The sequence below is a fragment of the Acinonyx jubatus genome, chromosome C1 (assembly GCF_027475565.1).
Source record: "Acinonyx jubatus isolate Ajub_Pintada_27869175 chromosome C1, VMU_Ajub_asm_v1.0, whole genome shotgun sequence".
NCBI lineage: Eukaryota > Metazoa > Chordata > Mammalia > Carnivora > Felidae > Acinonyx > Acinonyx jubatus.
In genome coordinates this window covers 218,108,573-218,122,840 of record NC_069381.1, presented here as the reverse complement: position 1 = coordinate 218,122,840, position 14,268 = coordinate 218,108,573, and the positions used below count along the sequence as shown (strand labels likewise).

At 57.4% G+C, this 14,268-nt stretch overlaps 1 protein-coding gene across 1 annotated transcript; it reads left to right on the top strand.

Moving 5' to 3' along the window:
- The first annotated feature begins 859 nt into the window (after positions 1–859).
- Positions 860–12,970, top strand: FAM240C (family with sequence similarity 240 member C). The gene is made up of 3 exons (XM_053204897.1): positions 860–868; positions 10,603–10,748; positions 12,715–12,970. The coding sequence occupies exons 2-3, from the start codon at positions 10,603–10,605 to the stop codon at positions 12,842–12,844; spliced, it is 276 nt and encodes a 91-aa protein (XP_053060872.1). The 5' UTR covers positions 860–868; the 3' UTR covers positions 12,845–12,970.
- Positions 12,971–14,268: the final 1,298 nt, after the last annotated feature.

Genomic DNA, 14,268 nt, shown 5'->3' with positions numbered 1-14,268 from the left:
GACCAACAGTGGCTTCCTTTGAGAGTCCTCTGTTTTATGTATTTTCCTGCATTTGCTGATTCACCAGGGAGGGTGGCTGGCTGGGGTCCTGGGACCCTCCGTCCAGGCGGGGGTAGCTGATGCAAACACAGCAGATGACGCGGCTGAGGCTCCCAGCTGTGAGGGAGGGCCTGAGGGGGTGGGGGACACAGCTGTTTCCAGGCCCCCTACCACCATCTGTCGGCGGAGGTTCCAGAACCAAGAGGAGACGTGAGCCTTTGTGGACGTGACCCGGCAGCCACAGGGCCCCCTGCCCCACAGGCCACCACGTCCGGTGCCTTCGCCAACCACAAACACTCCAGAATGTTCGGGGCGAGAGGCCTTTCTCCTAACAAAGCGCCGCGTCTCTGCCATTCGTTGACCGTCCTGAGTGCCGCCCAGCTTCCCAGGACGGCAGCTCGCGGAGGCCTGGTCCTCCCGGTTGCCGGGAGTACCCAGGGCCCTGTCTCTGGCACTCGTCCGCCATCGCCTTGCTCCTCTATGAGCCTCCCGTCCTTTCCTGCTTTGTGTGCAAGTGGATTTTACCTTATCTGCCTGCGAACGCTCTTTGCGTATTGTAGACATCCACCATGTTCCTGGCATTCGTTTTGCAAGTTTTTTCCGAATCCATCACTGGCCGACCGTCTCTGCCCCTGCCTCCCTACAGCTGAAAACTGCAACGTGTTTTAACTTGACCCCCTCATCTGATTGGGGGGCGGGGGCGGGTTTGCAGGGAAGGTCTATTCAGCATGTCACAGACTGGACCTCTGGGTCATCCTGAGCCGATTGCTGCACTTGGGAAGGTCAGGGAAGAAGCAAGAGAAGCTAAGGCGTCCTCCTGGGGCAGAACGTGTTCTCCCCAAAGTCTCCCCGTAGCTCTGGCCTCCAATGACGCAAATAATACACGCTCCACACAAACACTTCACAACACGCTAAAAAAAAGAGAAAGAAAACTGCACCTGCTGACCTTGACCTTGACCTTGGCGCCTTCGTGCACCGTGTGGAGACCATGGCTGCGTAGATCCCGCCACATCCTCGTTAAAACAAGGGAGGCTCACACTTGTCTGCTTTTAACCTCGGACGGGAACCTCCATGTCCCCTGCGTCTCCTCCACGACGAGCACCCGGCCTGGGACACTGGGGCCTTCCCGCCCTCGCAGGCTCGGCACAGACGGAGGCACTGGTGAGGGCTCCCGCCACCGCTCACTTTACAAGAACACGGTCGTGGCCCAGGCACTCCTGGTCGGTCCCTCGTCCTCTCAAGCCCCGTCCCCGCTCCTGCTATTTAGTGATGCTCCAAACCGGGCTGGGTCCCCGTCCGTGTCTGTCACCCTGTGCGCCTGAGCAGCGTCTGCCTCTCCGTGCGTCCGTGTTCTGCGTGTGGCGGGCTGGGTGGCCGCACGTCCCGATACCATCCTGGGGCCAGCCTCCCGCCCAGCGTCCCCAAGAAGCCAGGCGCTGCTTTGCAAAGGCGCTGGCCACTGCAGGACACAGGACCCGAAGGAAAGCTCCCCACCTCCACGTCGGACACGCACGCAACTTGAATTTTTTAAAACCAGCCTATTCACGAGAATATGAAAAACAACCTTGTGGGAACCCTTTGTCCTGAACATGTGGACCACTTGGGGGCATACAGAACAGCTCAGCTGATTTCTTCAGAAAGGACACTCTGTCCCTTAAACGGAGGGCACTCTGACGTCCCTTAAACGGAGGGCACTCTGACGTCCCTTAAACGGAGGGCACTCTGACTGTCCCTTAAACGGAGGGCACTCTGACGTCCCTTAAACGGAGGGCACTCTGACTGTCCCTTAAGAGGAGGACACTCTGTCCTTTAAACGGAGGACAATCTGACTGTCCCTTAAACAGAGGGCACTCTGTCCCTTAAACGGATATTAAACCTGACCCTGGGTCACACAGGAGCTGTGAGGATGGCTGTCCAGGGAGAGAACAACACACGGGTATATTCTTACTGTCATGTGTATGATTTTTTAAATTTTTTTTAATGTTTATTTACTTTTGAGAAAGAGACAGAGCATGAGAGCAGGGGAGGGGCAGAGAGAGGGAGACACAGAATCCGAAGCAGCTCCAGGCTCTGAGCTGTTAGCACAGAGACCAACGCAGGGCTCGAATTCACAGACTGTGAGATCATGACCTGAGCCAAAGTCGGATGCTGATCCGACTGAGCCCCCCAGGCGCCCTCCTCCATGTATGATTTTTAAATGAGATGCATTACAAAGAGATGGACGGACGTTTGAGATAATTATGTGCACACACAGAGTTGATTAGGTACCTATGTCTGTATTTGTACGTGTAGCTATCTTGTTACAGATGCTGCTGAATCTTATTTTTAAACAATATCTGTAGTATATATAAAGTCAGCACACACAAAAAGGCTTCTTACAGAATCTTGTGTAAAACAGTGTGAGGAGCTTTTTTAAAAGAGAAAAAAAAGGCATACTTGTAACCATCTTACATCCAGAAAGTTGCCTATTTCTGTCCTGGTCTTTCTGGGACAGTTTTTTATATCGGTTTTCAGTAACTTCCTACCTATGATTGTGCAAAAATACACGTGTGTATATACACAAAATATATATCTACAACTAAGTAGACCAGCAAAGGCTGCAAACAAATGCACACGCACACCACACGTGCACACACACATATGCACACACACGCACGCACCACACACATGCACATGTGCACACACACACACATACACACACCTCACACACACACCCCATACATACCCACACCGCACACACGCACGGCCCCCCAAGGCGTGGCCGCCCAGTGGGCTCTTGCAAGTGTCCTGATGACGGGCTGACAGTGTGTCGGCTCAGAAAGGCCCGGGTGTGGTTCCGGGAAGAACAACGGGGCCGGAACAACACGAAGCTCGACCGGTGCCCTATTGCATGTGTCCTGGCTGGCGTCCAGTGTCTATCTCGCAGCGTGTTAAACGCAAACGTGTGCTGCATGGATTCCCTGAAGGGAAGGACACAGACGTCCTGCAGAATTCCGCTCTCAGGTGTAGCCAATCTCCTGAGGTGCTTCTTACCCACCCCAACCCCCGACAGGAGATCAGAGGTGGAGAAGGCACTGGGTTCTCACTGGAGCCTGTTCTCTCCTGCAGTGAAGAACTTTGGTCCTCGAGGGGCCTATTTGCCTTTTCTTGTTCTCTGTTCAAACCAGGTACCACCTGGGAGCAAAAGCCTCAGAAGGAAGTCCTCTGCTTAAACTAGAACATTCCAGGATGCATGGGTCTGTGTCGGGTACACAGCCGGGGTCCACACACAGGTGTGGAGTTTCCGGTCGGTTCCTGAGCCAGTCGACAGCTCTCAGTGTCTGCTGTCCCCAGGGAAGGCAGGCCCCTCCGTCCCGGGGGCTTGGGGCTTCGTCAGCTAGAGTCACCGCGGGGATGGGTGGCCAGCTGGCCCCCCTCCCCCGGCTGACACAGGGACCTTCATCCCGCAGAATCGATGGGTCGTGCATGTGCGCTCTGCTCCAGGCCCTGGTCAGGGCCCGAGGGGACGTCGAAGGGACTACTGCACTGGGCCCGGTTCTAACCACTTGACCATCAGCCAGGAGCCCCCTCTGAATCGCTGCTGCCCTGTGTACTAGTGGGAAGGGCAGGAAACACCCGGGTCCAGGGCTTTCCCTGCCTTTCTGAGGGAAGAACGCAGGCCCCCCGCTGACAGGCGCTCCCTTCACCAGCGCCCACGGGTCTCGCGTCTTCCTGAGGCAGCCCGCTTGCTCAGCACGGCACCAGTCCCTCATTCTCCACGTGATCCCCTTCTCAGTCCCTAGTGAAGAACTCTTGCCCTCTGTGGGTCCGTATCACCCCTTTGCTCTGTTTCCAAACTAGGTCCTCTCTGGGGCCAGAATAAACACTACATTACATACATAAACGCAAAGGTGAAACAGCCAACTCACGGAAAGAGCCCAAATGTCCATCACCTGACGAATGGATAAAGAAGATGTGGTTTGTATACACCATGGAACACTACTTGGCAACGAGAGAGAATGAAACCCTGCCATTTGCAGCAACGTGGATGGAACTGGAGGGTATGATTATGCTGAGTGAAATAAGTCAGCCAGAGAAGGACAGATACTTTCACTCATATGTGGATCCTGGGAAACGGAACAGAAGACCATGGGGGAGGGGAAGGGGGAAATAGTTACCAACAGAGACGGAAAGCAAAACACAAGAGACTCTAAAATACAGAGAACACACTGAGGGCTGATGGGGGGAGGGGGGGAGGGCAAAGGGGTGAGGGGCATTGAGGAGGCACCTCTTGGGATGAGCACTGGGTGTTGTATGTGAGTGATGAACCACGGGGATCTACTCCCGAAGCCAAGAGCACCATGTACACGCTGTATGTTAGCAACTTGACAACAAATTATATTAAAAAATAAAATAATAATAAAGTTAGCTTGTAACACAAATGCACATGAGGATCCAGTAAAGCTAAATAAATACAAATCAAAGTAAATGCAAAGGCAGAGCATCCAGGTGGCTCAGTCGGTTAAGCATCAGACTCTTGATTTCAGCTCAGGCCACAACTCTGAGATCATGAGATCGAGCCCCGCGTCGGGCCCTGTGCTGACGGTGCAAAGCCTGCTTGGGATTCTGTCTCTCCCTCTCTCTCTGCCCCTCCCACACTGTCTCTCTCGGTCTCTCTCAGAATAAATAAATAAACTTTAAAAAATAAACAAAAAATACCTCAAAGGCCACCACTCCTCACACCAGGCCCATGACCCTGCGTGGTGCCCAGGCAGCCCACACTCTCGGGGGACGGCGACACCTGGGTGCCACTGTCCCCTTGCCCTCCGGCTCCCTGTCAACCCCCCGGGCTCCTCGGGAGCAGCGTCTCAAGAAAACCAAGCTGTCGGCCGCTAGTAACGCCATCCGGCAGGGAGGCAGGGAGCGAGGCCAGCAGACTCCACATTTCTGGACGGAGGACCGAGGGACACGTGTGCGCCAACAGCTACGTGCCAGGAGCCAAATTACGTCTCGGGATCTGCAGCCAGACAGAAGACAGCTCGCTGTCCCAGCAACTGACCTGAGGCCAAGTGCGCGTCACAAAGCCCATATAAGTGAGTGACGGGCGAGACCAGCGGGTGAGCTCTGGAGAGACAGAGGGCGCCCACCCCGGGGAAGACACCCCAGGACGCCCAGTGACTGGGCCGAGAGTCACCTGCAGAGTAAGCTCTGATGTGCCGGGCGAGCTCGCTGGCGGGAGGCAGGGTGGCATCTGGGGGCCCCTAATATGTGAGCACCACGGAGGGGGGTTGGGGCGCACACGAGAATTCAACTTCGCGGTGACTGTTTCCAGGCGGGTTTCTGGTGGCGACGCCCCAGGTGCAGACCCAGCTGGCGTTGAGTTCATCCCGCATCCGGCTCCGGGGTCTGTGTTTGCTCCGGGTCCTCCACCTGCTTTCTGGATTGAGCCTCCTCGGGAGCCCTGCAGGGGAGCGCAGGGGAGGGCAGCAAGGGCTGGGCCTCCCGCTTGTACTGATGTGAATGAACGCGCCTCCGAGGGGGGTTCCTGTGGGGGGTTCCGCCCAGAGGCACGAGCAAGCGCGCTGCCCCCCGCGGACCTCCAGGGGTGGGTGCCCTCAGGTGTGTGGGCTCAGCACAACTCCCGGCTGCCGGCGCGGCTGGGCGCAGCCTTTCCTGTAAACCGCGCGTCGGTAGGTTTCCGGAACATCAGAGAGGGCGCCCACGGCTGACTTTTTGCATCTGTACGGAAGCCTCGAGAAAAGCATTAAAGTGCTCACAACACCCCTCCTGACGGTCTGCGCGGCCCCACGGCTACTGTACCTGCATCCACGGCTGGACGGTCACGGCAGCAGCTGCCACGTGATACGGCACGGTGCCCACCGAAGGGGGTGACGTGCTGGGGGCACACGAGCCCTTCGCTTTCCCCCAACTGGGAAGACGCTGGTGTGTCTGTTCCCCATCAGGGTGCAAGTCACGCAGTAAAGGGAAGGCCTGTCTCGAGACATGAGTGGGGACGCAGGGCCTCGTGTCCCCGAGCTCCGACAGCCGGGACGTTCCCAGGGCCGTGTGGGGCTCAGGCAGCTGCAGGCTGGGGATGCACCCTCGTTCAGAGAAGCCCGGGCCCTGGACCATCACCCCGGCTCCTCCTATAACCTGGGGCTGCAGCACGGGGCCAGCCGCCCACAGAGACCCAGGACCGGGCGTGGCGGGCACACCCACAGGACCCAGGCTCCGTGTGCCCTCACGGCTGACCTGAGAGCAGGAGCCAAAAGGATTGGCTGCAAGTGACATCAGTCAGCCTGCCTGGACCACTTTCTCTCAAATAGCAGGAATGACTTCTTTGCCATGTTCTGGCACATTCGGCCCCAAGTCAGGGCGATTTCAGACCAACGGTTACCCCTCCTGGAAGTCCAGTGAGGTGGTCTGTGCCAGGCCGGCCTGGGTGGCCTCGGGGGCAGTGCTGTAACCGGGGACCGTCTGCTCCTCAGCCCAGGACACTAACTCTGCCAGGCAACCAATGGTACAGGCTTGTCCGCCACGTATCAGCTCATCATGGCCACACTCCACGGCCACCCCGTCCTGAGACCAGAGACCTCCTGGAAGCTGAGCATCAGCAACATCACAAACCCAGAAGGCAGGCTCCCTCCTGGGAACCTGCCCCTCCTCCCTCTTGGGACCCCTGCCCCTCCTCCCTCCCGGGACCCTGCCCCTCCTCCCTCCAGGGACCCTTGCCCCTCCTCCCACCCGGGACCCTGCCCTCCTCCCTCCAGGGACCCTGCCCCTCCTCCCTCCTGGGACCCTGCCCCTCCTCCCTCCTGGGACCATGCCCCTCCTCCCTCTTGGGACCGATCCCCTCCTCCCTCCCCGGACCCATGCCCCTCCTCCCTCCCGGGACCCCTGCCCCTCCTCCCTCCTGGGACCATGCCCCTCCTCCCTCTTGGGACCGATCCCCTCCTCCCTCCCCGGACCCATGCCCCTCCTCCCTCCCGGGACCCCTGCCCCTCCTCTTTCCCTGGACCCCTGCCCCCCCTCCCTCCCAGGACCCTGCCCCTCCTCCCTCCAGGGACCCTGCCCCTCCTCCCTCCAGGGACCCTGCCCCTCCTCCCTCCAGGGACCCCTGCCCCTCTTCCCTCCTGGGGACCCTGCCCCTCCTCCTTCACGGGACCCTGTCCCTCCTCCCTCCCAGGGACCCCTGCCCCTCTACTCTCAGGGACCCTTGCCCTCTTCCTTTCCCAGGGACCTCTAATCCCCTCCTCCCAGGAACCCCTGACCCCTCATCCCAGGAACTGCTGACCCCTCCTGGGGACCCCTGCCCTCCCCCCCATTGACCTCTAACCCCTCCTCCCAGGAAACCCTGACCCCTCCTCCCCACAGAACCCCTGCCCCATCCTGGGGACCCCTGCCCCTCCTCCCTCCTGGGGCCCTGCCCCTCCTCCCTCCTGGGACCCTGCCCCTCTTCCCTCCTGGGACCCTGCCCCTCTTCCCTCCCGGGACCCTGCCCCTCCTCCCTCCTGGGACCCCTGCCCTCCCCCCATTGACCTCTACCCCCCTCCTCCCAGGAACCCCTGACCCCTCCTCCCCCACAGAACCCCTGCCCCATCCTGGGGACCCCTGCCCCTCTTCCCCAGGACCCCTGTCCTCCCAGGTCCCAGGTCCCTCCACCCTTGTTGGAGGCCAGCACTGAGTCACTCTCCAGAGCACAGGGGCCCTCCTCTTGGGTCCCCTACTTTCTGTTGCCAACACAGAAGTCTCAACTTCTAATGAGACTCCCCGTCTCCTCCTGACCTTGGTTAATGGGGGGGCGGGGAGGGACACAGGTCTTGATTTGCTTTCAGAAGCCCCAGTGAACACAATTGGGGCAGCCCTACTGGACTGAGGCAGGTGCCCCCCAGCTGACCTCCACCCACCTCTGGGCTCATGTCTCGGGGCCGGGCTCTGCTGCCTGTGCCCCCAGGGCCTCCCCCAGGAGCTGGCCCTGCCCACCTGCAGCGTGAGCCCAGAGGCCCTGGGGGTGGGGAGGGGGTTTCTCCCTCAACTTCAACCCCTGAACTCAGCCAGCAACAGGTCAGGGAAGGAAACTCCCTCACTGCCTTCACCCCAAAGGTCACAGGGTCCCCAGGGATCCTGCCACACACCAGCTGCAGGAGGGGCTGAGGGCCAATGATCACCCTGAGGTCTGGCCCAGGCCCCCCACCTTCACAATGCTAATTCATTCGTGTCCTGCTCACTTAAATGTTTGCACACACCCACGGGCCCCAACTGTGCAGGTGTTTTATGTGCCTTCCTGGGTGCTGCAGATGCTTCCAAGAGAGATCCCAACAGTGAGAGAGGAAAGGACTGGGTCCCCAGGAGAGGTCAGGCAGGCTTCTGGAAGCTTCTGGAAGGAGTGGCCAGCTGGAGCCTTGCTGGCACTCTGGTAAAGCACAACAAAATCAATTGTAGGAAGTGACATTTAAAAGACATAAAGCCCGGGGCGCCTGGGTGGCTCAGTCAGTTAAGCGGCCGACTTAGGCTCAGGTCATGATCTCTCGGTCCGTGAGTTCGAGCCCCGTGTCGGGCTCTGTGCTGACAGCTCAGAGCCTGGAGCCTGTTTCAGATTCTGTGTCTCCCTCTCTCTGACCCTCCCCTGTTCATGCTCTGTCTCTCCCTGTCTCAAAAATAAATAAAACGTTTAAAAAAAAATTTAAAAAAAAAATAATAAAAGACATAAAGCCCTTTTTTTTTATGGGACCCACAGAAAATTCCAGCCAAACAGCCATGGAAGCTCCTAGCCTCTTCCCTGTGATTGTCCCCAAGGTGCCACCACGGGGCCCAAAGGGAGGGCCAGGCAGAGGAGGCATCGAAGCCCGGTCCGCAAGGGTCCTGATGGCAGGGGCATCACCTGGTCCATCTCACTGTTTTCAGTCTGCGCCCTGCTCCTGCAGGTCCCCCAGCGCGTCCCCGATGTGTCCAGGTGTCCCTCCCCCTGGGCACAGTGGCCTCTGGTTCCTGGGAGAGTTCACTCCCGGAACTCGGTGGCTCCAGCTTCAAAACAAGCGTGTGTGAAGCATGATGTCAGGAGATGAGTTTTGTTAAATGTCAACTTCAAGTTCCTTCTTGTAATTTTTTAACTTGAGTGTAGTTGACACAAGACGTCACGTCACTCTCAGGTGTACAACGCGGTGACCGGATGGCGTGGGCAGGACGCCGTGCTCCCACGAGAGTAGCTCCCGGCTGTCACCACGCGACGCTCCTCCAGAGCCACTGGCTGTGGTCTCCGCACTGGGCCTCCCGCACCGGGACTCCTTTGCCCGTAACCGGAAGCCTGGCCCTCCCTCTCCCCTGCGCCCCTCTCTCCAGCTCCGCCCCTCCCCTCTGGCAACCACCAGCACGTTCTCTGCATTTATGGGTCTCTTCCTGCTTTTTTGCTTATTTGTTTTGTTTTTTAGATAACACGTATAAGTGAAATTCTATGGTTTTTGTCTTTCTCTGGCTGATTTGTTTCACTCAGCATAATATATTCTAGGCCCACCCAGTTTGTCACAAATGACGAGGTTTCATCCCTTTTTTCTGGCTGAGTGATATTCCACTGTATATTATACACCACATCCTCTTTATCCATCATCAGTCAATGGGCAGTTGGGCTGCTTCCATATCTTGGCCATTGTAGATAGTGCTGTTATAAACATGGGGGTGTATATATCAAATTAGTGGGTTTTGTTTTCGGGGGGGTTGTAAATACCCAATCATGGAACTTTGAGGTCATAAGGTAGTTCTATTTTCAATTTTTTGAAGAATCTCCATACTGTTTTTGGCCGTGGCTGCACCAGTTTGCATTCCCACCAACAGTGTAAGAGGGTTGCCCTTTCTCTGTGTCCCCCCCAAAACCTGCTATTTTCTGTGCTGTTGATTTTAGCCATTCTGACAGGTGTGAGGTGACATCTCATTGTGGTTTTGATTTGTATTTCCCTGAAGATGAGTGATGTTGAGCATTTTTTCATGTGTCTATTGGCCATCTGGGTGTCTTCTTTGGGGAAAGTGTCTGTTCATATCTTTTGCCCATTTTTAATGGAATTGTTTGGTTTTTGTTTTGTTTTGTGTGCTGAATTGTGTAAGTTCTTTACAGATTTTGTTTTTGTGTGTGTTTTTTTATTTTTTAATGTTTTTTTTTTTTTTTGAGAGAGAGAGAGAAAGAAACAGATCACGAGAGAGAGAGGGGGAGACACAGAATCCAAAGCAGTCTCCAGGCTCTGAGCTGTCAGCACAGAGCCCAACATACAGCTCAAACTCAGAACGGGGAGATCATGACCTGAGCCAAAGTCGGATGCTTAACTGACTGAGCCACCCAGGCACCCCTGCCTTAGATTTGGGATACTAACCCTTATTAGGTCAGACCCCGGAGGCTGCTCTCAGGCGTGCCTACCGACTACCTCCCTGACAGATTCGGTGTGGGGGTCCCACGTGGGTGTTCTGAGAACCACCCTGCTCCGAGAATCAAGGATTTGAGGCTGAATCCTCCTCATGGTTAACACGCCCACTCCCTGTGCAGTCCAACCAACATAGCACAAAACGGCTAAGTGTCATCAATTTTCCCTTTGACAGAAGATGAGCAAAAGCTACACTCTGAAGCAGCCTGGAAGAATTGCCTACGATGCTGGTATGATCAAGAAGTTTTGGGAGGAAAAGATCGAGCTGCACACAAAACAGCTGCAGAGCGAGGACATGAGGACCCGCAGGAGTGCCCTGGACAGGTGAGCTCACTGCAGAGCACGGCCTGGGGCCGCTCGGCCATCACCATCCAGACACCGGCACTGCCCTCAGATTCAGTCACAGGAGGAGCGGCTGCAACCACGGAACACCACTCACATTGACTCAGCTTAGAACCTTGATCACTGGGCTGGGGAGGAGAATGCCCCATCCCTGCAACCCCACCCACTAACACCTACCAGCCCACCTGCCACCACCCAGCCCTCCACTCCCCATCCCTGCAACCCTTCCTCCCTCCCCCCACCCCCTGCCCCCCATCCCCCACTCCGGAAGGTCTTGCTAGAAGCTATCAAAGAAGCCTTGTCTGGTGCAGACTGATTTTCTGACTGTTCCCCCCACCCCCGCCAGAGCGCAGGCTAAATCATCACACTCCTTCCCACACGTTTGCAGACCCAAAACCCCTTTCTTCCCTGAGATGAGGCGAGGGGTCTGTGGGTGCAGAAAAGGGTCTCCTAGGTGACCCCGAGCAGACTCAGGGGTGCCTGGTCTCAGGGACAGCTAAAAGGGCAGGTTAGCACATAATTCGCTCCTAGACAAGGGCTCAGATGGCCAGATATTCCAGAGTGACCACAGCTTTCATCCTCAAATACCCCAGCAGCTGCTGCCCTGGGCGCCCAGTTGGAAAGGAGGGTTCCCGGAGGGGCAGTGGGACCAGGTCTGGTGCTGACCTTGCCGGAGGCCCGGCTGCCATCATCCAGGACACCTCACCTGTCATCCAGCACACGTGTCCCCGACAGGCTCAGTACGGGAGGCCAGGGCGTCCCTCCTCTCTGCATGGCTCAGCCCCCCACCTCACACACAGCCCGAACACGGGAAGAAGGGACCTCCCACTAATGGCTCCTGCCAGCCCTCGGCTCCCGCGTGAGGGCGCCACGGCCTCAGCCTTGTCCTACGTGCACCTTCAGACCCTGGAAACTTCTGGGTCTTCTGCCCACAGACCCAGGTCCCAGGAACGGGCACCGGGTCAGACAGTGAGAGTGTGGTCGGCAGTGGCTGGGTTAGTCACTGAGGGTCCGGGCTGCTCAGGGACAGACTGTGGAGTGTGACCTTCTGTGGGGGATATGGGGCTAGTTATTAGGCCGCAGATCTGGCCAGAAAGATTGTTCCCTGTCTGCTGGACAACAGCAATCCCCACAGCAGCCCCACAGCCATCCTACGTGCTCCCGGGAGCCATGTCTGGCCCTGGGCCCAGCCGGTCAGCAGCTGCGCCCTGGTGAGGGGACAGGAACATGGCCCTCACGTGACACCAGACTAACGTCTTGCTCCTTCGAGGCACCTTCCTCATTCATGTCTCCGGCTGCTGGAACAGCATCTATGTGCACGACTCCTACCAGTTTGTCCTCCAGACCCAGAGGCGTTCGGGAGCTGGGCTCCCAGCCCACACCGCGCCCTCCAAACCCAAACCACACAGCAGGGCCGCGGCCTACACACGGATATTCAGGTCTGTTCCCACCCAGTCACCCCGTGTGTCATGCTGTGGTCACGGCAATGTGCCACCAGCGGGCAGGCGGGCTGGGCAGGCGGCTGGGAGTACCCCGGCAGGAGCCCGTGCGAGGGCGCTGGTGAGAGGGCCCCGACCGACGTGGGCACTCTGTCCGGTCCCCCTGAGCACATCTCCTACACAACAAACCAGGCCCACTGACAAAGGAGGAATTCAGGACATGGCTCAGTCTCTCCCAGCCTCAGAAGTTTCCAGAAGCTGTTTCCTGGACAGAGCATTTTCCCTCTCCGGGCTGGGGACCGGAGTGAGCCCCTCCGTGTTGGGCCGTCGCCCCCGGCCGGGACCGGCCGGGCCTCCAAGGTGGCAGGGCTCTCTGGGACCCACAAGGTCACGGCCACTGGCCGCCTGGAAGGGGACGGCTGCACGGGAACATGTGCGGAGGTGCCGACAGAGGCCTGGCTGCCGCCAGCCCACGGCTGACTCACAGGCCAAAATTATCGTTGTCCTAGGCTCCGCGGTGAGTGGGCTCGGATGCTGGAGGGCAGGAACAAGATGCTGCAGGGCCCCCCCGAGGCCCCCACGCGGCCGTGCCTGCTGGGCCCCCAGCCTTCCCACGCACGAGACACAACGGCAGCCTGAGGCTGCAGGGCCTGAGCGCAAGCGGGAGTCGGAGGAGTTGCTCATCCCCCGTCCCCGCGGCCACGGGTCCCATCACGGCGTCATCCTCCCCCCAGCACATGGCAGGTACCCAATAAAGCCCAACATTATCAGATTACATGTTTTGTGCAAACTTTTCTTCATACCTTTAACATTTACACACATTGGAAGCTCCCGTGGTGTTTTTAGCCCCTAAGAAGCCACAGGCACCTGTCCTGGGCTCCGGCCTCCTGCCTGCAGCCTGGAACTCGGCTCTTTCTTGCCTTTGATCGAAATACACGCGTAAACTCAACCCCAGGATGCGGCCTCGTGTGATGCTGGGTAGAGCTCTGTGCTTGTGCAGAATTCTCTTAAATACTTCATACATTAGCCACAACATCTCGGGAAACTAAAAATCCTTATTTTTATAATTGGAAAGTTCAGGATTGGAAAGTTGTGTATTCAGGGCGCCTGGGTGGCTCAGTGGGTTGAGGATCTGACTCTTGATTTCAGCTCAAGTCATGATCCCGGGTCATGGGGTTGAGCTCCACGTCAGGCTCACAGTTGAACATGGAGTCTGCTTAGGATTCTCTCTCTCTCTCTCTCTCTCTCTCTCTCTCTCTCTCTTTCTCTAAAATAAATTTGTTTTAATTTTTTTAAAAAGGAAAGGTATGTGTTTCCAAAGCCACGAAGGTTGTTAAGGTCGGGGTTCAGTGCTTGGCCGCACTTGTCCTGTCCCTTGGCACCCCAGCTAGGGCTGTGACCACCCTGGAGTCCTGGGGCAAGAAAACCGAGCACACAGCAGAGGCCAGGCCACCAGAGGACCTGGGCCACATCAGCCGACGGGGACCCAGACTGCAGCCAGCACCGGTCCCAACGTGTGAGCCCAAAGCCCACCACCCCCGTTCTCACTGCATCCGCCCTGCTGTCACCACTGCACTTCATCCTCAGTGACACAGGACCCCCGTTCGGGGGACGGGATCCGGTCTGTGTCCTCTCTCCAGATGTAACTGCTTACAGGGTTTGGGTTTTGTTTCGTTTGACCCTCTGATCCAGTTGGCAGGGAGACAGGATGAGCAGGACTTCGCAGGTCATGGGAGACTTCCCAGAGAAAACACTGATGCCTACAGCTAAGTGACACTCGGAGCCAGGCAGGTTCCTCGTAGGGCACTCCCAGAGCGGAGCACAGACCAGACAGGCGAGCATAAACATCCAGGAAGAAAGGCCCAGAACCCGACACCGAGCAGGGGTGTCTGTCTGGCCAAATGAACAAGTGGACAGAACCCAGCAACTGTGCCTTTGCGACACCAGCCATGTCCCTCCGGCCGTCCCCAGACTGTCTGTCATCACTCGTGACTCAGGAGATTCCACTGATAACACACTGGGGAGCATGGGTATTAATACCCAAAATAGTTCCTGAACAGAAG